This window comes from Macaca nemestrina, chromosome 15 (genome assembly GCF_043159975.1).
Source record: "Macaca nemestrina isolate mMacNem1 chromosome 15, mMacNem.hap1, whole genome shotgun sequence".
In the NCBI taxonomy this organism is placed as follows: domain Eukaryota; kingdom Metazoa; phylum Chordata; class Mammalia; order Primates; family Cercopithecidae; genus Macaca; species Macaca nemestrina.
The window spans coordinates 58,489,198-58,512,849 of NC_092139.1; the positions used below are offsets into that span (position 1 = coordinate 58,489,198).

Below are 23,652 nucleotides of genomic sequence, written 5' to 3' on the forward strand. Positions count from 1 at the left end.
TACTGTCTCTGTGAAGTTACTCCAAACATTTTTGGAGGCACAATCTCTATTACTCTCACAAATACCCAGGAAAGAAAGGAGCAGATGTCAGCCCCATTTCGTAGGCTGGGAAACAGGAGAGAAGTGTAATATCAACTTACACCACAAGGAGTCAACGTCAAGAGCAGATGGCCTAAGGCTGCCTGCTCCCTGCCCGAAGACGGCTGCCTGAGAGGTCCCGCCGCTTCCCTCCTGAGCTAGTCGGATGGACTACTTGGCCTTAAAACATCATCCTCACCAAGACAATCCTTACATCAACACCTGATGAAATTAAACTTCAGTACTGTTAATTTAAGTAGTGAAGAAACTCCCAGGCCACACCATCAAAAAAGGTTAATCAGCAGAAGTCAATTTATCATTATTTATTATCAAAATCATGACCAGTGTGTAGACATACTTGTGAAAATATACAGCAACTTGGGGCTTATAACACACGAGCAAAGATGACATTAACACGTGCACTGTTCACATCTTGGGGTCTAGAGGTCAACAACAAAGGTCACAGACAGGACGTTACTAAACGGACCCCTGCAGTAGGTCCCAAATTGCAGAAGCATCCAATTCCAGCATGGTCAGTGCGGAGATATTCACAGAAAGAAACCCAGCAAAGTCCTCTCTGAGCCACTAGAGTCAACATGCTTTTCCTACACACTATGGAGAGCCCACGTCCCACACAACCCTTGAGAACACAGTTCCAAGTCTTGGCTTACACAGCTCTCACTGCTGGCCTCAACACCCTTGGGCCATCCTCCCTCTGCTCTTCCATTCCCACCCCAATAAAGGTATGACCGCACGTTATATAATAGTAAAGAAGGACTCTGAGGCCGCAGGACAGGGCCACAGCAGCAAACTTCCTGGGCAGTGTGTTACTGCTCCACCCACCTGAGCCCTGTTCCAAGTGCAAGGAGCTTCCCAAGTCCTAGAGAATGATTGTACTTAGAAAGCTTTGTTTGTTTTTTTTTTAAGAGAAAATTGCTTCACATGAATTTATCTTCCCAGTGGCAGATATGTTATGCTTCCCTCTAAACAGAAAGATGAGCCCAGATGGGGCCCGGGCATCCTCAAGGGATGAAGCAGCCATGCCCACCATCCCTCAGGGACTGACAAGTGCATGTGGACACTTGAACCATGACTGTGTCCACAGCTCCTCCTGGACCAGGCCTGGTGCCTTAGTGTGAAGACTCCTGGCTTACATGGCAGGGGCAGCTATCCGGGAGGGCTAAACAGCCTGGAGGCTGAGTCTGCAGAGGAAGGGGGACCTGAAAGAGCCCAGGTACAGGTGCCCGTCGTGCTCGTGCACCTCACTGACGTAGGCGGCCACCAGCCCGTCGGGATCATGCAGGCTTCTCCGGAAGGCACCGCTGTCGCTGAGTTCTAGGACGAGGCTGTACCGCGGCACAAACTTCATCACCGTCTCCTGACTAAAGAGCTAGAGGGAAGCACAGTGCAGGGAGAGTTCACTATCTGGCCAAGAATGCTGTGCACAGATCAACCACGCCGCCCCCACCATCCAGGAAGGGTCTGACTCCTTTCCAAGACAGGGCAGCCCCACAGGGCAGTGCCCCACAGGACAGCTAACCCAGCTCCCACTCCCAGCCCCAGGGGCCCCAAAGCAGACCCCACCCCACCCCTGTCCCTGTGAAGATCAGGCCAAAGAGGCTCCCCAGCACAAGGACAGCAACATGAGCACATCTCTGGACTGCCTGGCTGAACTCAGAGAGACACATCACATCCAAGGCGGTCACAGCACTGGAGCCAAGGCTCAGAATGACCTCCACCCACCAGACAACAACCAGCACAGCTTCCCTGGAATACACAAGTCTTCTGTTTAGGTTTAAAACATTTCAAATAGGCGAGGTGCAAACGATGGAGATTTGAGAGCAGCTCATGTTCAAAAAAAGGCGAGCAGGTCCACAGACCACACAACATGGCTTCCAAAAGAGACAGCAAAATCCCACTGCTTTCATCAAAGCGGGGTGTGTAGATGCTGAGGGATGCCTCCAGGGACGGAGGCAAAAGAGCTTAGACCTAGACTGTTGTCACATGGGACTGCTGAAGAGTTTTAAGCAGAGAACAGATGGCGAGAGGCATGATTTCTGGCAGAGCAGGACACCTGGTCGGAAATTATGACAAAGCACTCCTCTGCCTAAGATCAAGGAATGGAAATTAACAGACAGATTTCTAGCATTTAATACAAGTGGAAATATCCAAACAGTGTCCAATGAATAATGTCTCCCAGTCACTGGAAATGTTCAAGCAGACAGACAAGTTGACTAGACTCTACGTTCAACAGCGATAGATCAACTGCATTACAGCTCAAAAAACTCCCAAGGCTTCCCACTACCCATGAAATGCCACCTCCTGCTGTTCGGCCATGGATCCTTCCCGCTCTCCTCTCCTCTCTTCTTCCTAAGAGATCTCATCTTCTCTTACTATTACAACTAGTCACTTTCCCAGAAATCTCTCAAATTGCCATCTCCATTTCCAACACCAGTGCTGTCTCTCACCGTCTGGGACCCATGTCTGCCTGGACTTTCTAATAGCACTTCAAGTTCGACAGCCTCCCCAGCTCCGGAGACAGGGCCAGGACCCCAGCCCTCCCTTGATCCCGGTCTCTCTGTGCCCTACAAGCCCAGCCACCAGTCTTGCCATCTGTTGTGTGTGTCCCTGGCCTGGGCCTTGCCCTGCCACCTCTCCCCAGTCACTGGGACAGCTTCCACACAGGCTCCCACAGCCAGCTGAGACCTGCTGCAAGCTGTTGTCCTTTCAGTAGCTGCAGCTCTCCTTAAAAACATTCTTTGTACTACATCACTCCCCGCCTGAACAACTCCATCAGGAGCATGGGGCTGAGCAGGGTACACGTGTGCAGGGGATGGCAGACCACGGTGACCCAGACCAGCCCACTCCGCTTGGGTAAGGAGGTGTCCCTTCAGGGCGGTGGCCTGGCACAGGCTGTCAGGGCCCACATGGGGTGAGGAGGTATCCCCACAGTGAGGCCCAGATCAGGCTGTGACAGCCCATGCAAGTGAAGAGGTGTACACCCAGGGACAGCCCGGTGCAGACATCACAGCCCTTGAGGGGAAAGGCAGCCTCTAGCACACGGTCAGGGAGGAAGGGGACAGCCTAGCATGGGGTGCTACAGCCCTGGATGGGGCCATGTGACAGGGCACAGAAGCCACAGATTGGTCACATACAGAGAAAATGGTTGAACAGGTAAACCTAGGGAGGACAATGGGATCCAGGTTTCTCACTGTTAGAGAGGTACAAATAGGGGGAGAAATAAGGGGAGAAAACTTGGATCAGTCTGTGGTGTTGTCATGGTTTTCAATTTACAGATGACAGATGCAGGCATAAGCATGAGCGGTGTGTGTGTGATGTCTACGCATGCGGGCATGTGTGAGTACGTATCATGTGCTTGTACGGCCAGCGCAGTCCCTTGGGGACCTGGGAGCGACAACACCCAAGGCAGCGAGTACACTTAGCACCCAGATCTCCTCCACAGGCAACCAGGGCTCCTGGGAGAAATGGCCAATTGCAGAGCTGGAGCAGGGACAATACGAGAGGAACCTGGAACAACTTACGTGCTGGAAAGTGAGGAGCTAGCCCAAGACAACAGGACATGCCCAAAGGCCCAGAAGCCACACTGAAGGGGCTCCTCCTGGCCACAGATGGGTAATTTGAACATCAATATCAATGATGACTGTAACATAATCACCATTAAGAACATGGGAAACCATAAGATGGCACTGATGATTACTTACAGAAACCTTCTCTCCGTGAGCGACTCAGTAATTAAACACGAAAGAACTACGTCAAGGTGGAGACACCCGGCATTCCTCGCCTGAATCAGGTGGCCGAAGTTGCCCCACCCCAACAGAGCAAACTGATACTGTGCCCTCATGACAGCCTCGTCAAGATGAGCACAGCTTCACGGCTGTACCACTACTGCCAGCGATACGAGACCAGAATCTCAACATGAAAAACCCTACTGGAGGGACATTCTGGGACACAGCTGACCTGTACGCTTCCGAAGGATCAAGGCCAAAACTTCAAACAAAAACGGGCTGAATATCCCCAGACTGAAGGAGATGAAACAGAGCTGACAGCTAAACACCACTTCTGATCCTGGGTTGGATCCTTTGTTATAAAGGACAACAGCAGGACAACTGGCGAAATCTGAATGGGGCCTGCAGACCAGACAGTCACAGGGGAGCTGTGGGCATCTCCTGGTTTCGACCGGTGGTAATGAGGAGAACGTGCCAAACACACGCTCAGGCATCTGCAATGAGTGACAGGACATCAGGCCGGCAGCTAACTCGAAAACAGTGCTGGTAAAAAAAATCCCTTGTACCCTCCGTTTCCACAGCTTTGATACTGTCTCAAAATTAAACAAAAAAAAAAAAAAAAAAAAAAATCAGGCCAGGCATGGTGGCTCCCGGTTGTAATCCCAGCACTTTGGGAGGCCGAGGTGGGTGGATTACTCGAGGTCAGGCATTCGAGACCAGCCTGGCCAACATGGTGAAAACTCGTCTATACTAAAAATATAAAAATTAGCCGAGCGTGGTGGTGCACGCCTGTAGTCCCAGCTACTCAGGAGGCTGAGGCAGGAGAATCACTTGAGCCCAGGAGGCAGAGACTGCAGTGAGCCGAGATTGTGCCACTACACACCAGCCTGAGTGACAGAGCGAGACTCTGTCTCAAAAACAAAAAACAAAAAAATCTTCAATGACTTGGATTACATTTTGAATAAAACTGAACCTTCTTTCCAAGTCCATGGGGCTGTGGTTCTCCCTCTCACCCCTCCTCACCCAGCTGCAGGAAGATTCCGTGTTCCCTCATGCTTGCAGCCCCCTCCCTAACCATGCCCTCAATCAACGGTACGTCCTCACGCCTACATGTGCCAGGCACTGTTGCAGGTGTGGAGGATGACAAATGAACTACGCAGAAAAACACCTGCTCTGATGGTATGCATATTCTATTCAGGGGAAGAGACACAAACAACCACCACTAACACTACCCTAAGCTAAGAGCGCTATGTGCAGATTCTCACTAAATGTTCCCAGCACCTGATGAGGTGCTATTATTCTTTCCACTTTACAGAGTACCTGAGGCAGAGAGTCCAAGTCTCCGGCCCAGGGTCCCACAGCTGGTCTGGCAGCCTCCAAAACCCCTGTGCTAGCCCACCTGCTATTCTGCTTCCCCCTAGGTGCCAGCAGGAACAGATGGTATCTCTGGAGCCAATAAGGCAAAGAGAAGGACAGATTTCTCAACAGATTAGGACTTCCCACACAGTAACCCACAGAACTCACATCACTGAAGACCGTGAGCCAGTCTGAGAATGTGCACGCAGCCCCTAGGAGGGGTCCAGGCACACAGCCCGGCAGGAGGACTCAGCAACTGCTGCCTGTCAGCCCCAGGACCGTAAGCTAGTATTTCCCTATCAGTTCAAATATTCAGTATCAACTTCAAATACCTATTCAGCCTGTGACATGGAGCTTGCTGGAAAAGCAGATCTCTATATTACACAAGCGCCCATGTCAGCAAGTGACCCCTCCACAGTGTAAACGTGCTGAGTTATGATGTGGGGTGCTTCATGGAAGCCACTGGGAAAACGGCAAGCTTTAAAGGCTGGGTTGAAGGGGCTGTTGTGTTGAAGGGGCTGTTGTGTTGAAGGGGCTGTTGTGTTGAAGGGGCTGTTGTGTTGAAGGGGCTATGGCTGGCCATTGGTGGGGGTGGGTGACTTTTTTTTTTTAAAGGGAAAGATTTGGGTGTGGTAGGAGGTCAAAGGGCAGAACTCCATAGAGAAGGGTGCCTGGCAGTGAGGCTGCAAGAAGGCAGCAGACAGCAGGCGCAACGGCAGCTGTGGTGACTGGGTTACAGGGGTGGCCACACCTGCAGGGAGGGGAGGAAGGGGCACCTTCCGACTCTTTCCCTGAGGAGGCAGAGAGGAGGGCGGAGAGCAGAGAAGGCCTGGCACAGCCATGGCAGATGGAGGAGCGAGACTGACAGGCAGGCGGATGCCCAGATCCATGATGGTGAGGGTGGCAATCAAAACACCCAGAAACAGGGAAACCAGAAGAACCAAAGGGTCCAAATGTTTAAATCTGCATTTCAGGATGAAGAATAAAATGTGTTTCTAAGTGTCATTCAGAGCCAAATACTACAAGCAGAATTAGATTTTTAAGCTATAAGGGTCAAAAAAATATGATTCAATTCACTTCCATTTTCTTTTTTGGAGTAACAGTTTTTATAGTTACCTTAAAAATCATCCTTTTGATCCAGGGTCTCTCAGATAAGAAATCCAGCATGGAAAACCCAGGGTTAGGGCGGATGGTTGACATGCCGACCCAGTACCCCCCAAAGCTGCTGGGCCGGATGTTGTCTGGAAATCCAGGCATGTTCTCCACAAACAGATCAGCCCCGCCCTTCATCAGGCCAGAAACATAGACTCTGAAAAATTCACCCAAGCAGACAGTGAGCCATAGCCCCTCAATTTAAGATAAAAATTTTAGCCAAGCACCAAGTCTTGGTCCAAATATATATATGGAAAGTGCTCTAACTATGTCCATCATGAACAAAGGCACAGCTGCTGAGAAGAAACCTTTGTGCACAGGGCCCAGCATGAATAGAGGGGAAGCAAGTCGGGGGATGACCAAGGCCCTGCCAGCAGGGGAATGGGGCCCGGGCTGCATCAGCTGGCCTGAAGACACTCCCAGACTACGACTCGCAATGGGAGAAAGAAAAGTGCACCCTTGAATTTTCTTTAACATGCCATGCAGAAGGTGCACTGCTGCCTCTGATTTCTGTCGATCCCATTTCCATGCCCACTTTACCCCGCCATGATGTGCTCTGGCCAGCAACTGACGGCTCAGCTAATCCCACACACACCTTCGTATCCTGGCCATGGTCGTTTCTGCCACCAGGACAAAGTCTTCTGCAGGAGACAGCTGGACTCCATTCGGGAACCGCAGCTGGTCCAATAAAACTTTTACTTCCCTGGTCACAGTATCGTACTCCAGCAGGCTGTGGAACACCAAAAGCAGAGGGTTATGCGGGAGAATCCCTGGCTCCCACTCTGGGCCTTCAGGGCATGGGCCTGCAGAAGGTGACTCCACCTCAACCTGGAACAACAGGCCCTGGGTCCCCTGCTCAAACCTGATTCAAGGCTGGCCCCTGGGGGCCCTTCCCCATCCAGAGCAGATCCAGTGTCCCCTCCAGAGAATCCCAAGTTCTCTTGCTGACCTGGGAGCCGGACAGGAGTCCCCCCGAGAGAGGCAACTCAAAGCCCTGGCCTGCCTCCAGGGTTTCTCCTGACTGCCTGGACTTGCACCCTCAGACGGACTGGCCTGTTTTATTTCCTCAGAGAAAACGAAAGCACCTTGTTCCATTCTGTGACATCCATCACCTGCCTCCAGAAGCCACTAAGGTCCTGTACTAGAAGCTGAAATATGATGCTGAAAATACTCCCTTGGTCCCTAGAAGTAACAGGCCCTGCTGAAGCGGCTGGCCTGGCTGGTGAACTCAACAAATGGGAGACCTGGAGCAAGGCCTCACCGCCCGTCATCTGTGCCCTCCATCACCAGAAGCAGGTAGTCTCGTCTTTGCCATTTGCTGCTAGAATCAGTGAAATAAATCTTCCTCCCATCCTGAGTGACCGTAAGATCATTCACAAAGGACATTTTCTTCCCCTCAATGGGTGTCTCGGAGGACAGCAGCAGTTTCACTTCACCTGAAGTTTAAAAAGAAAGAAAAAGATTGACTTGAACTAGGAACTTTCTTTTCAATAATTTCAAAATATTAACCAGCCTGATTTAAAAAGAAAAACTGAAATTTCTCCAGGTCATATGTCAGAAGATTCATTCCTTCTTATAGTAAAAACAGTATTAGGTGTTAAATGATTTTTTTTTTAGACTAACTTCATTAAAGGCAGAATCTTTTCTATAAAGATGAGGAATTCTTTCTTCTAGGTCAACTGACCTAGAAGGTCAACTGACTTGATAACATATATTGCAAGTGTTAGGCAGGCTGTAGTTCTATTTGAGAAAAATATGACATAGTCTACTCATCTGCTTTTAGAAAAAAAAAGCAGTAGTATAAGTTCTGAAAAATAATAGAAAGAACATGGACTGAGTGCTAAGCACTCTTGAGGTGTGACCGCCTTTAAACCTTCACAACAATCCCACGGGCAGGGTTACTATGACCCCAATTTGATGAGGAAGCTGCGCACAGAGCAGTCAAGGGACCTGCAGTCACAGCTGGTGGCCAGCAGAGTGGAACGGCCCCAAGCAGCTGGGCTGCAGGGCCTACATTCGGGCCCCCGTGCACTGCACGAGACAATGGACGCCTCCCCAGCAGGAACCTCCACTGAGACACACAGCACATACTACAGTCTGGTCAAGGGGACTCATGAGCAGTCAGGGGAAAGAAGAGGAGGAACTACAGGAGAAAACAGAAAAGCAGAGACAAAGGGGAGGGCCACAGAGAAGAAAAAGAGAGAAAACAAATAGACAAGATGCAGAGAGACACACAGAAAAATAAAGACAGAAAGAGGTCTAACTTCCTCAAAATAAGTCCTTTTGAGACCCTGTGGCTAAAATATAAATGCTTGGAGGAAATTAGGGTATGGACCAAATGCAATCATGGGTAGGGAGTTTTCTGGTGTTTAAAACTAGCTGACTTTTGCAGGCAATGCTTTCAGTACTGTTCAGTGAATAAGAAATATCAGAGTCTTTAGCAGACTGTTGTTAACAAATCCTATTAAGTCTATACATACATATACTGTTTAAAAGATCTAAAATCATCATAGAAGGAAACAATACATTATCACATACGTTTCCAGGGATTTACTTCAAATAGTCCCTTGTATGCATCAGCCACAAAGAGAGTCCCATTGGGCCCTGCACGGATACCCAGGGGTCTCCCACACACAGGCTCATCATCTCGGGTTTCTAGAAAAACAAACAGACGGGGATTGGTAGCTGGTCCCAGATTCTACCTGTGCTGTCCTCAGCATCCAAGTATCTCATCCATCCTTTCCCATACAACATGCTGTACAAGACTATGGCATTAGAGCTAGAACTGCCCTGCAGGTGCTCACTGCACTGCAAGTGCTTACTGTAAGGTGTTCATTGTGGGGTGCTCACTGAGACGCTTATTGCAGGGTGCTTACTGCAGGTGCTTATTGCAGGGTGTTCACTGTGGGGTGTTCAGTGCAAGTGCTTATTGCAGGGTGCTTACTGCAGGTGCTTATTGCAAGATGTTCATGTGGAGTGCTCACTGAAGGTGCTTATTGCAGGGTACTTACTGCAGGTGCTTATTGCAGGGTGTTCACGTGGAGTACTCACTGCAGGTGCTTATTGCAGGGTGTTCACTGTGGGGTACTTACTGCAGGTGCTTATTGCAGGGTGTTCACTGTGGGGTGCTCACTGCAGGTGGTTACTGCAGGGTGTTCACTGTGGGGTGCTCACTGCAGGTGGTTACTGCAGGGTGTTCACTGTGGGGTGCTCACTGCAGGTACTTATCGCAAGATATTCACTGTGGGGTGCTCACTGAAGGTGGTTATTGCAGGGTGTTCACTGTGGGATGCTCTCTGCAGGTGCTTATCGCAAGGTGTTCACTGTGGGGTGCTCCCTGACGGTGCTTACTGCAGGGTATTCATGTGGGGTGCTCACTGCAGGTACTTATTGCAGGGTGATCACTGTGGGGTGTTCAGTGCAAGTGCTTATTGCAGGGTGCTTACTGCAGGTGCTTATTCCAAGATGTTCATGTGGAGTGCTCACTGAAGGTGCTTATTGCAGGGTACTTACTGCAGGTGCTTATTGCAGGGTGTTCACTGCAGGGTGCTCACTACAGGTGCTTACTGCAGGGTATTCACTGTGAGGTGCTCACTGCAGGTACCTATTGCAGGGTGTTCACTGTGGGGTCCTTACTGCAGGTGCTTATTGCAGGGTGTTCACTGTGGGGTGCTCACTGCAGGTGCTTACTGCAGGGTGCTCACTGTGGGGTGCTCACTGCAGGTACTTATCGCAAGGTGTTCACTGTGGGGTGCTCACTGAAGGTGGTTATTGCAGGGTGTTCACTGTGGGGTGCTCTCTGCAGGTGCTTATTGCAAAGTGTTCACTGTGGGGTGCTCCCTGACGGTGCTTACTGCAGGGTATTCATGTGGGGTGCTCACTGCAGGTACTTATTGCAGGGTGTTCACTGTGGGGTGCTCACTGCAGGTGCTTATTGCAAGGTGTTGACTGTGGGGTGCTCCCTGAAGGTACTTACTGCAGGGTATTCATGTGGGGTGCTCACTGCAGGTGCTTATTGCAGGGTGTTCACTGTAGGGTGTTCATTGCAGGTGGTTATTGCAGGGTGTTCACTGTGGGGTATTCCCTGCAGGTGCTTATTGCAAGGTGTTCACTGTGGGGTGCTCCCTGAAGGTGCTTACTGCAGGGTATTCATGTGGGGTGCTCACTGCAGGTGCTTATTGCAGGGTGTTCACTGTAGGGTGTTCACTGCAGGTGGTTATTGCAGGGTGTTCACTGTGGGGTACTCCCTGCAGGTGCTTACTGCAAGGTGTTCACTGTGAGGTGCTCCCTGAAGGTGCTTACTGCAGGGTATTCATGTGGGGTGCTCACTGCAGGTGCTTATTGCAGGGTGTTCACTGTGAAGTGCTCATTACAGGTGCTTACTGCAGGGTGCTCAATACAGGTGCTTTTGCAGGGCATTAACTGTGGGGTGCTCACTGCAAGTACCACTGCAGGTGTTCACCATAGGTGTTCACTGTAGGTGCTTACTGCAGGGTGTTCACTGTGGGCTGCTCACTGCAGGTGCTTATTGTAGGGTGCTCACCATGGGTGCTCACTCCAGGTGCTACTGTAGGTGCTCACCATGGATGCTCACTGCAAATGCTTATTGCAGGGTGTTCACTGGGGGATGCTCACTGCAGGGTGCTTACTGCCAAAATGGCATGGAAAAAGGTAGGTTAAAGAACTGATGTAGAGTATAATTCCATCATATGTGTGGGTGTGGATGTCTATGAACAAAAAGATGTCTGAAAAGTAAACCACTAAAATGTTCATAATAATTACATCTGAAAAGACTAAGGTGATTTTTATTTTCTCCTTTGTACCTTTGTGTTGTTTGTGTTTATTAAAATGCATCATTTTAATAAAAACATTCCAGCTATTAAAAAATGGTAACCATTAGGTCTATAGACTATCAGTTATAAACAGTGAGTCTACTACTCTAGTTTTCCAAAATTTGAATGACTTAAGGGTATTCTCACTTACAGGGCTGAAATTCCTGAGACCAGGGCAGAATAACACTTACACATCCGAGTAATGACAAGGCCACCTGCTTTTCCACAGCAGCACTGTGATAACACCTATTAGCCTCTGAAGTACTGCAAAGGTAAACAGGGACCCCAGTAAAACGGTGAGGGGCGAGGCCCACGCAGTACCAAGCAGGGGCCACGGCCACTGCCCAGCTGCAAAATGGGGACTGCAGGTGACCATCAGGCACCATGAGGCCCAAGGACCACCAGGGAAATGAAGAGCTCATGGGGACGTCATGTTCCATCTACTATATGGTCAGAGGTTCTTTTTCTCCTACAGGCATTCTAGGGAAAAGCAGTTCCACACAGTGATCTGACATCTTTCTGAAAGACTGGAAGAGACATATCAGGGGATTATCACCAACTTACTGCACGGACCCGAACCAAACCGGGCAATGGTCTCTATTTCACCATTTTCAAGTTTTACAACCCGGCCATCTGCTGTCCCAGTAAACATCACATCTGTTTAAACACACAAAAAGGAGGAAGAACAATGTTAGCCTAAGAACTGTGACTAAGCCACCTTCTCCTATAAGAGGGCTTGTTTATGTGTTCCCCCTGCCCCTCTAGAGGAAATGCCAATTTTGAAGATGAAAGAGAAGCAATTTCTGGGAATACAAAAAATCCTTAAAACTTACAGCGATAAAACTGCGGGGGCCTAGGGAAGCAGCCTGTGGGTGTGAACCGGACTTGAGAGCAAGGGTGCAGCAGACACTCATCAGTGATGAGAACTGTGAGGATTTTCTCCAGTCCTGAAGCACCCAAGCTGACACTCAGTACTTAGGGGCATGAGTTTATATTCACCTCACATCAGTGTCTGCTACTGATATTGATTATATCCAACTAAAGGGGAAGAACTGCCAGAAATCCTTTAGGAGAAAATTATAGCACATGAAGCGCTTACTTCAGCAGCACATATACTAAAATTAGAATGATACAGAGAAGATCAGCATGCTCCCTGAGCAATGATGATACACAAATTCATAAAACATTACATAGTTTTCAAATGTATATAGTAAACTCAAGGGTAACCACTATAAAAAGTAAAAAAGAAGTATAACTGATACGCTAACAAAGGAGAGAAAATGGAATCATATAAAATACTCAGTTTAAAACTACAAAAGACAAAAAGAGAGTAGAATGCAAAAACAGAAACAAGAATAAGGGCAAAGAATAGAAAACAGTAACAAATATGGTAGCTATTAATCCAATATATCAATAATCACTTTAAACATAAATGGTCTAAATATACCAAATGAAAGAGAGACATTGCCAGAATTATTCAAAAAACAAGATCCAACTCTATGTTGTATACAAGAAACCCACTTTAAATATAAAGACATACATAGATTAAAAGTGAAGGGATGAAGAAAGTACATCATGTTAACACTAACCAAAAGCAAGCCAGAGTAGCTGTATTAAATTCAGACAGAGAAGACTTCACAGCAAGGAAAGTTATCAGGGATAAAGAGGAGCATCACACAATGACAAAGGGGTCAATTCCTCAAAAAGACATAAGAACCTTTAATGTGTATATGCTTCACAACAGAGCACCAATATGTGAGGCAAAAACTAATGAAACTGCAAGGAGAAACAGAATCCACTATCACAGAGACTTCAACAATCTAAACAAGAATAATCACATGATCATATCAACAGATACAGAAAAAAGCATCTAGTAACATCCAACACCCATTCACGATTAAAAGCTCTCAGCAAGCTGGGAGTAGAGGAAAACTTTCTTAACTTGATCAAGAACATCTATAAAAAAATCTACATAAAACATCATACTTATGGATGACAAACTAGAAGCTTTCCTGCTAAGATCAAGAACAAGGCAAAGATGCCCCTGTCACTACTCCCTTTCACTATCACACTGGAAGACCTAGCTAATGCAGTAAGACATGAAAAGGAAACAAAAGGTACACAGATTGAGAAGAAAGAAATAAAGCTCTCTTTGTTTGCAAGTGACATAATTGTCTAGGTAGAAAATCTGAAAGAATCAACAACAACAAAAAACCCTTCTGGAACTAAGCAATTATAGCAAGGTTGCAGGATATTGCAAGATATTGACTCACCTTCCTTTATACTAACAATGAACAAATGGAATTTGGAATTGAAAACACAACACTATGTACATTAGCATCCAAAAGAATGGCATGCTTAGGTATAAATATAACATAATATGCACAAGGTCTATATGAGGAAAACTACAAAATTCTGATGAAAGAAATCAAAGAACTAAATAAATGGAGAGATATTCCATGTTCATGGATAGGAAAACTTAATACTGTCAAAATGTCAGTTTTTCCCAACCTTAATCTATAGATTCAATGTAATCCCAATCAAAATCCCAGCAAGTTATTTTGCAGATACAGATGAATTAATCCTAAAGTTAATATGGAGAGGGCAGAGACCCAAAATATCCAACACAATATTGAAGGAAAAGAATAAAGTCAGAGGACTGAAACTACTCAACTTCAATATTCACTATAAAGCTACAGTAATCAAGACAATGTGGTATTAGCAAAGAATAGAAAAATAAATCAATGGAACATATAAAACTTTTATCCCAGAGACAGACCCACATAAATATAATCAACTGATCTTTTGACAAAGGAGTAAACGCAATACATAATGGAGAAAAGACAGCATTTTCCACAAATGGTGCTGGAACAAATTTGTTTGCATCCACAGGCAAACAAATGTAGACACAGATCTTATACCCTTCACAAAAATGGAATTCAAATTGGATCATAGACCTAAATGTAAAATACAAAACAAATTCCTAGAAGATAACATAGGAGAAAATCTAGGTCACCTGGGGTATGATGATGAATTTTTAGATATAACACCAAGGTGAGATACATGAAGAAATAAAAAGCGAAACTTCATTAAAATTAAAAATTCTTGCTCTGCAGAAGATACTGTCAAAAGAATGAGAAGCCACAGACTGGGAGAAAATATTTGCAAATGACATGTCTGATAAAGAACTATTATCCAAAATACACAAACAACTCTTAAAACTCAACAATAAGAAAATGAACAACCCAATTACAAAAATGGGCAAAAGGCCTGAACAGACACATCACCAAAGAAGATATACAGATGGCAGTTAAGCACATGAAGATATTCCACATCAAATGTCATCAGAGAAATGCAAACTAAAACAACGAGATACCACTACACGCCTATTAAAAGGGCCACAATCCAAAACACTGACACCACCAAATGCTGGCAAGGACATGGAGCATCAGGAACTCTAATTGTTAATGGGAAGGCAAATGGTACAGCCACTTTGGAAACGCTTGGTGGTTTCTTACAAAACTTAACTCTTACCACACAATCCAGCAATTATGCTTTTCAGTATTTACCCAAAAGAGCTGAAAACTCAGGTCCACACAGAAACCTGCCCACAGATGTTTGTTCCAGCCTTATTCATAACTGGCAAAACTTAGCAGCAACCAAGATGTATTTCAGTAGGTAACTAAACTGTGGCACATTCATACAATGGAATATTATTCAGTGCTAAAAAGAAATGAGCTATCAAGCCATGGAAAGACATGGAGGAACTTTAAATAAATGCATACTACTAAGTGAAAGATGCCAATCTGGAAAGGCTACATACTGTATGAGTCCAACTACATAACATTCTGGAAAAGGCAAAACTATGGAGATGGCAAAAAGATCAGTGGTTGTCATGGGTTAAAATTGGAGGATGGGATGAACAGGCAGAGCAGAGAGGATTTTCAGGGCAGTGAAAACACCCTGTATGATACCATAATGGTGGATACATGGCATTTGTCCAAACCCATAGAATGTATAAAACCAAGAGTGAACCCTACTGTAAACTACAGACTCTAAGTAATAATGACGTATTGATGTGGGTACATCAGTTGTAACAAACGTGCCACTGTGGTGGGGGATGTTGATCATGTGGGAGGCTGTGCATGGCATGTGTGCAGAAAAAGCATTTGATGAAATGCAACACCCAATCATAATAAAAACTCTTTTTCAGAAAATCTCTGTACCTTCTGCTCAATTTTGCTGTGAACCTAAAACTGCTCTTAAAAATAAAGCCTGCTATAACTGGTGATTGCTCTCTCCCAGCACTCCCCAGATTAGCACCTGCCTCCACTGTCAGCAACCTGCCAGCCAGCCCCCAGGGCAGCTTCCAAATGAGGTGGCAGAGATAGCAGCGGCAGGTCCCTGGGCGCCTCCCAGGGGCTCACACCCACCAGAAAGGACCCCACTGTGCCTGGCCAAGAAATATCACCAGCTCACCAAAGAAAGACAAAAAGCTGGGACCTGGTGACAAAGTACAATGAGAAGTAATCCCAGTGAAAAGGAAAAAGGCAGGAAAGTGCTCTCTTTGGGAGGTAAGATCATTGGTTTGCACTTCAACTGCTGTTAAGTTTCAGTTTTAAATAGCAATATTTGATTTTTCACCAAAAAAAGCTAAAGCTTATAAAATTTACACAAATAAATGCCAATGTCTTTTTAAGAGAAATGCAAAGTTCTATCATGATATTTACTTTTCTTGAAACAATTATGACTTTGACAGCCAAGAAAACAAACCAACTGCAGAAATGGACCAGTCCTTGGGGCCTGTGTCAAATAGCAGGGCCTGGGCAAAAGAAGCTGGTCAAACGTCACTGGAAGAGAGGCCACTGACTGGCCTTGAGAGCACAACAGAAGCACCCTGTGTGCACATCCACAGCCACCTACTGCCTGGAGAACAGAGTGTGTTTCGGAATAACAAGCGGCACTTCCAAAGAAGCTACTCAGCAAGCCCGTACCAGATTAAGTTTTAAATTATCTGTGACTATCTGTGCCTTTCCAATACGAAACTTAATTCTCATTTTCACAAACAGAAAATGCCTTGCTCAAGGTTGCTAGAGATGCAAGTATTCGAACCAGATCCAATTCTAGCTCTGAGGTGTGGGCGAGTGTGATGTAGATGGTTATCCTTAAGTGTACCCACCAAAGTGAGCTTTCAAACAGACAGACAAAAAAACAGTGGAAATATTGAGAACCATTTGTCTTCACTTCACAGTGAAATCTATACAAAGCAAAGGGAACTAAGAAATGCTGTGCTGTCAAATACCTATTTAACTTTGATAAATAAACTAAACATCAGTATCTGTATTTGGCCTTTTTCCTTTCACAACACTCTGAGCACAACAAAGTGCTCCACAGAGATGAACTGAAAACCACCAAGTGCTAAAACGGCATGCAATCCTGCGCAGATGAGACCAGCAGAAAGAGCCACCAGGCACTAGGGCCTCCCATGTAATGTCTGGGGTCCAAGCCCCATGTCCGCAGCTAAGAAGGATGTGCAGGGCCCCAGTCCAGGGGCAGTGTGCCACTGCAGCTGCTCCCACAGAACCCGCCCCCTCAGACAACAGACAGCCTGGAAGGACCCCCAGCTCAGACTTACCCCCGATATGTGCTATGGACTCCGGTCCAATAAGCTGATTTTCAAACAGCCTTTCTGCCTGTCGCAACTTCGTATTTGGATGCAGAACGCCAAGCAAGAGCGGGGGTTCTTTGAAGCTGCAAAATAATGCAGTTCCAGAGATTTGTCCATAAATACACATGTGAAGAAAACCTGTACCAAGCACCTACTCTCGGTTCTTTCATAAAGATGGCACTTTCTAACAACATCCTCAGTTGCCAGAAATAGAAGGGTTAAGATATCACCTGAGAACATCCTGGGGCCTGTGCCCACCCACCCTCCAGCCTCCCCAGCTCCCCACTCCCATCCAACGCCTCAGGGCAGCTGGACCTCCTCACCCCTGTGACTCACACAGCCCTATAGCCACCGCAGTCCACCTAGGGTGGTGGGGGGCAGTGCCCACGTTTCACAACTGATGGCCCGGCCTCATGCTTCATAGAGAAGACCAAATCCATTCTCCAAAATGCTGCTCTATTATTATTATTTTTTTTTTTACCATAAATTTGACTTTAACTGATATTTTTTCAGTGACTGGAAACATCCATATCCTTCTATGAAAAATAAACTTTTTGTTCCCTTCTGAAGAGAAACCATGTCCTTCCACAGAGTGACTGTGGGCTGAGAGGGCTGCAGCTGAGTCGGTACCCAGTGGGATGGCATGCATGGGGCACAGGCTGTGTCATGGCCCGTGTACCTGTGTGAGACACACCAAGCTCTGTCACGTAACAGGCTTCTGCTTCTGCTCTGTATTTTGGGGCCTATCTTCCTGTTTTTGAGTGTGCCATTCCGAAAGCTGAGCCCAGGAGAGAGGTCCCTGTTGGCTGTGACAGTTCCACTGCCATTCTGAAAGCTGAGCCCAGGAGAGAGGTCCCTGTTGGCTGTGACAGTTCCACTGCCATTCTGAAAGCTGAGCCCAGGAGAGAGGTCCCTGTTGGCTGGGACGGTTCCACTGCCAAAAGCTGAGCCCAGGAGAGAGGTCCCTGTTGGCTGTGACAGTTCCACTGCCATTCCGAAAGCTGAGCCCAGGAGAGAGGTCCCTGTTGGCTGTGACGGTTCCACTGCCATTCCGAAAGCTGAGCCCAGCAGAGAGGTCCCTGTTGGCTGTGACGGTTCCACCGCCATTCCGAAAGCTGAGCCCAGGAGAGAGGTCTCTGTTGGCTGTAATGGTTCCACTGCCATTCCGAAAGCTGAGCCCAGGAGAGAGGTCCCTGTTGGCTGTGACGGTTCCACTGCCATAAGCTGAGCCCAGGAGAGAGGTCCCTGTTGGCTGCGATGGTTCCACTGCCATAAGCTGAGCCCAGGAGAGAGGTCCCTGTTGGCTGCGATGGTTCCACTGCCATAAGCTGAGCCCAGGAGAGAGGTCCCTGTTGGCTGTGACGGTTCCACTGCCATAAGCTGAGCCCAGGAGAGAGGTCCCTGTTGGCTGCGATGGTTCCACTGCCATAAGCTGAGCCCAGGAGAGAGGTCCCTGTTGGCTGTGATGGTTCCACTGCCATAAGCTGAGCCCAGGAGAGAGGTCCCTGTTGGCTGTGATGGTTCCACTGCCATTCCGAAAGCTGAGCCCAGGAGAGAGGCCCCTCTTGGCTACGATGGTTCCACTGCTTCTCTTCCTTTCCTTCCTCATCAGGCTCTTCTACTCAACAATCATAACTCACTTTGTACAAACAACTTGCAATCCCCAGTGGGCCCTGCTTCCTTTCAGTGTCTGGCCAGGGCTACATAACCCATTTCCCAGTGCATTTCTTCACCACTCTTTCCACATATACATTCATCTTTCCTGAGATCAAAGGTCTGCAATCACTGAGGCTCCAACCTCTCTCTCCAACTCAAAACTCAACCTCAGCCTCCTTTTCCAAGGCCAGCCCCCCAACCCAAGCTTCTAATCCCCAACTGCAGATACAGTTCACTCCCCCACCTTAGCCAACTGGACTATCTAAGAAGGCCCAGGTCAGTTTATCTTTGGGTAGAATGAGCCATCCTGCTCTGTTAAGAAGGGTTAGAAAGAGAAAAGCCCCTCCCTCAACACATCAGGGGACCACCCCCCCACCCGCCCAACGCCCCTCCTTTGGAGACAGGATGTCCTCAGGCATGGCTCAGGCAGAAAAATGCATCTGAGGATCCACTAGCACACTAGGAATTACAGAGCTGACATTCCTGGGGCTGACTAGAGTCCCCAGTCCTTCACCCATTTTCAATCCTAACGAGCAAATTGTGTGTTTACAGCACCTTGTGCCTTCACTATTCTAATCCAACAACAAAAAGTTCACTCAGCTACACATGTCAATCTAAGGTCAGAACCGTGTCCTCTACATTCTTAGTGAATTGGATCCAATATAAAGCCTTAATTTTTATGGATGAAACACTATTCAGTTAGTATGTTATATTCACTCTTTAACTAGATATGATTCTTATCTGAAGTTTTTTAAGCCTTACATGGACTAACTCATTTACAATAAGCTTCAGATGGCTTCACCCCATCAGCAGTTGCAAGGGGAACCAGGAAATTACTGAATCAGACAGCACAACCCTCCTGCAACTAGGTCAACATGGAAGTCACAGATCGTCACATTGATGAGAGCCTGGCTCTGTACACTATAGTTATAAACACGAATCTATTTCAGGGGGCCCTACATATACAATACTTTTTTCAAATTATAATGGACTGCGTTACTCATAGATCTCTATTGGTGAAAGGTAACTCAGGAAAAAATGAACACTAATTATAGGTTTTGTAGAAAATCAGTTACTTATAAAATTTAAATGAGGTAACTGAAGCTCCATTCATGTGTATTTTTGCTACTTGAAATGAATTATCGTTGACTGTCTCTAATGATTATTAAGCTTCTCTAATTTTGAATTTTTGTTTTTGGTTTATGCAGTTTTTTTAAAACAATGACAGGGAAAATACCATGCATATTTACTGAGTAACATCTAATTCAGCATAAAAACCCAAGTACTAAAGAAATCACAAAACTGCGTTTCTCCTAACTTACCTTTCAGATCAGACTGATTTAATCACCCTCCTTTCCTTGGGAATTATTTCAGCCTATTACGTTTTGTCAAGCAACCCCTCCTGAGGACCGCGGGGCAGCCTACCTGAGAGGCTGTGGATCTATAGGAGATTCCAGCAGCATCATGGCTCCAAGCAGGGGAACAGTGAGAGAAACAGCCAGCATCAAGAAGGTCACTCGGAAAACTCTGCCGCTAAAGGAGCTGCCAGAAATAAAAGATACAAAAGCAATCAGCTGAGTCTCAGACAGTGACAAGGTTGGCCGGTCCGAAAGCCCTCCCAGCAGGAGCAGGGACACTCATCCAGTTTCTCCACTGCAAGGTGGCCGACCTCTGGCCTGTGATTAAACTTCAGCACTGTTTGCTAGGATTGGCAAACACACTTTTGTTGTTGTTCTTCTTTTTAATCTTCCAGCTTCCCCTGTGTGGGATACATTGGATCAGTTACTTTCCAGATCTTGAATCCTCTAGCAGGGTTTTAAAGAAGGCAAACTCAAAGAACTGATGAACACAAAATGTCATGGGGAAAAAGAGTTCTAATGATGTAAATGATACACACTCATCCACAGAAAAGGTGGGTAATTCTCAAAATCTATGATTTCCCGTGCATGGATTCAAAGCAGCAACACTCAGTACTGTGCAGCCCTAAGATTCTCACAGGCAAAAGAGACAACTAAATTCTTGAAAGAAATGGAAACAGAACAACTTCCTAAGGATCCAATTCCCCAATCACTTTTCCCAACCTACTTTTAAGAAATCAAAAGGAAATCCCAGCTCTTCAACCTAATAGAAGTCTGACAGATACTGACAGTTATCTACACAGGATCTATAAAATTATAATTCAAAGTCACCACTCCTAAACCCTTGGGAAGCTGTGAAAGCTTCCCCGGGAATCCTGGGTGAAGTTTTTGGACAAATGACCAGTAGTGCCTTAAATATCTCTGAACCAATCTTCAAATACAGTATTTCTCACCTGGCAAACAAGTGAAAACATTTGGCCTCTTCCTACTAATAAACCTCATAGGATCATTACTAGCTTACATGAATTGAACTCAAATATACTAAATGCTTGACATTAATATTAACTTAAAACAAATAAAATCATGAGTTCCTAAGGTAGAATTTTTTTCTTCCATCAAAAAAATTAAAGTGTTGACAAAGGAAAAAGACTCGCACTTAACAAAACAGACTTGATTTAAGGGGGCAGGGTTTGATTTTTGACAGAAGTGTAGTCTTCTGCCACTTAGACGTGTTAAACTCTGTTCCGGATATGGTGTAGAAACATATAGGCCAAGTCCTCTTTCCCAACAACCGGCCAGGGAACTAACTGCAGGCCAGTTTCTCCACTCCAAAACCCACAGTTTCCCCCAGTGTGAAACGGGGTGTTGGGCAGGGTAGCTTCCTGAACATGCATGATTTTAACAAACGAATAAAGCAGAAAAGAAAATAAATCCCTCTATTTCTACTGGGGTAGGTGGAAATAAGACAAACGAAAGACCAAGGGGAAGAAGAGGGAGCAGCTTTCACAAAGTGTCCCTCGCGTGGACAGCACCTCTGCAGAGTGCTGGGTTCTGCCACCAACCTGAGTGGGCAGGAAACAGAGTCTCCCCAGAGCCTCCAGAAACAAAGCCCTACTGACACCCTGATCTTAACACAGCGAGACCTGCCCAGGACTTCTGACCTACGGAACTATTATATAATAAATTTGTGTTGTTCAGGACACTCATTGTGTGGTAAATTGTTAATGGCAGCCATAAAAATTAACAGTTTTCTAATAAACTAGTTTCCAGCACCCTAGAAGTGGGGTGTTGCTGTAACAAATATCTAAAAAAATGTGGAAGTAGCTTTGGAATAGAATTGTGGGTGAAGGAAGGAAGAATTTTGAGGAGCAGCACAGAAAAAGCCTAGACTTCCTTGAACACAGTAGTAAAACTATGGATGTTAAAAGACTCGGCTCGTGAGGTCTCAGAAGGAAGAGAGGAGCATAGCAGGAAAAAAACCATCGCCTTGGAGAACACCTAACTGGGCACAAAGACTGTTGGCACTGCTGGGGAGGGTGCGGAATGATGTCAGGAGCATAGGATTGGAAACTGGAGCAAAGTGGATCCTGTAACACAGTGGTAGAAAGCTTGGTTGAATCATGTCCTGCAGTTACGTGGAAAGCAGAGCTTCTAAACACTGAAACTGGACCCAGGTGAGGACATTTCCAAGCACAGTGATCAAGGCAAGGCCCAGTTTCTCCTGCGGTTTCTCCAGAGCAGAACAGGCCCGAGAGCAGTGCTAACCACTGCCTTCTTCCTTTGGCATTTCCCTTTGCTGATGAGAATTCTGTGTCTATTTTTCTTCTAATAATCTTCCAAAAATGAATTTTGTCCCTAACTTCCTCCTCTTCACTCGTAAGGGGTTCAGAGCTCACCCCGTACACCTGAGGCCAGGTAAAAATGCCACATAGACAGTCCTTACCCCTTTTATTGGGAAAGGAGGTGGTCCAGGCCGTACAAACCCAAACAAAATGCCACAGACCCAAGCAGAGAGAGGCCAAGAGAGCCCAAGTTCCTAGAAGAGGGCAGGTGAGAATGAAGGGAAAAGTCAGGTCAACCTCTCCCTCCCAGTCCTGTCTCCAAACCCCAGGACCAAATAATCTTCTTCTAATGTGACTGACTTACATCAGTCAAGGGTATAAGCACCACAGGCATAAAAATGTCTACAAAGCACAGAACTATGACTTGACACAATGGCAGGCTCAGGCAACCTGAGAGGTCTGCAGCAGGGAAAGGAGTAAGGGCCAGGAAAAGAGGAATGGCAAACAGTCAAAATGAGAGTGTGCCAAGAAATGTGCTTTACGTGGGCAACCAGATGGAACCAGGTCTCTCTCTCTTTCACAAATGAGGGAAGTGGGCAGGGAAAGGCTCAAGCGGCTTTCCCACAGACAACGCAAGAGCTGAAAAAGCGTGACTGAGAGCCAGATGTGACTCTATGGCTGCAGTCACCATTAGAAGAGCTGCCTGCCAAGAGCAAGAGGAGGGAGGGGAGGATGCCCAGACCTAGAGCCCTCAGAGCTGGAGTTTGAAAGCTCTGTGAAAATTCACGGTGATTTGCCTATTCTAGGCATTTCACATAAGCAGAATCATACAATACGTGTCCTTTCATGACTAGCTTCTTTCATTCAGTGTGGTTTTCTAGGCCCATCTAAGTTGCAGTATGTATATGTACATGGTTCCTTTTACCAGTTGATTACATATGTATATACCACAACTTGCTGCCCACTCATCTGATTTTTTGTTTTTTAAATATAAAGACACGGTCTCAGTATGTCAACCAGGCTGGAGACTCCTGGGCTCAAGTGATCCCCCGTCTCAGCCTCCCAAAGTAGCTAGGAATACAGGTGTGCATCACACCTGGCTAATTATTTTACTTTTTGTAGAAAGAACATCTTGCTACGTTCTCCAGGCTGGTCTTGAACTCCTGGCCTCAGTCTTCGCACCTTAGCCTCCCAAAGTGCACCCTGAAATGAGTAGGCATGAGCAACCATGTCCAGCCCCACTCATCTGTTGAACATTTGTGTGGGAGGGTAAAATGAGAGTGATTACTTAATCGGTACAAGGCAAACACCTCGCTTTTACAGGGTGATGAAGTAGTTTTGAAAGCAGGGAGACCTGGTGGTTGCCCAACATTGTGAATACACTAAATATCACTGAACAGTGCACTTTAAAATGGTTAATTGTATGTTATGCGAATTTCACTTCAACTAAAAAGAAAGGTGACAGTGACAAGAATGTTCTAAACTTAGATTGTGGTAATTACTGCAAAACTGGCCATTATACTA

The 23,652-nt window shown here is 46.4% G+C and overlaps 1 protein-coding gene and 1 non-coding gene across 4 annotated transcripts in view; one reads left to right on the forward strand and one right to left on the reverse strand.

The window, feature by feature from the left end:
* Positions 1-386: 386 nt before the first annotated feature.
* APMA (adipocyte plasma membrane associated protein) overlaps positions 387-23,652 on the reverse strand; it is a 28,269-nt gene continuing 5,003 nt past the window's right edge. The window contains exons 2-9 of one of the 3 annotated variants that reach the window (XM_071079752.1): positions 19,914-20,030; positions 16,800-16,915; positions 11,729-11,821; positions 8,871-8,987; positions 7,594-7,768; positions 6,928-7,062; positions 6,297-6,489; positions 387-1,468 (exon numbers count right to left, since the gene is read on the reverse strand). In XM_071079752.1, the coding sequence (XP_070935853.1) occupies positions 1,259-1,468; positions 6,297-6,489; positions 6,928-7,062; positions 7,594-7,768; positions 8,871-8,987; positions 11,729-11,821; positions 16,800-16,915; positions 19,914-20,030 (1,156 nt within the window). In that variant the 3' untranslated portion in view covers positions 387-1,258. Of the gene's footprint in view, positions 1,469-6,296; positions 6,490-6,927; positions 7,063-7,593; positions 7,769-8,870; positions 8,988-11,728; positions 11,822-16,799; positions 16,916-17,511; positions 18,142-19,913; positions 20,031-23,652 lie in introns of those variants that run through there. The other 2 variants (XM_071079750.1, XM_071079751.1) reach the window with 2 other exon arrangements.
* On the forward strand, positions 12,256-12,362 carry LOC112427573 (U6 spliceosomal RNA). Its single transcript, XR_003019222.2, has one exon. It is a non-coding gene; the product is annotated as a U6 spliceosomal RNA (small nuclear RNA).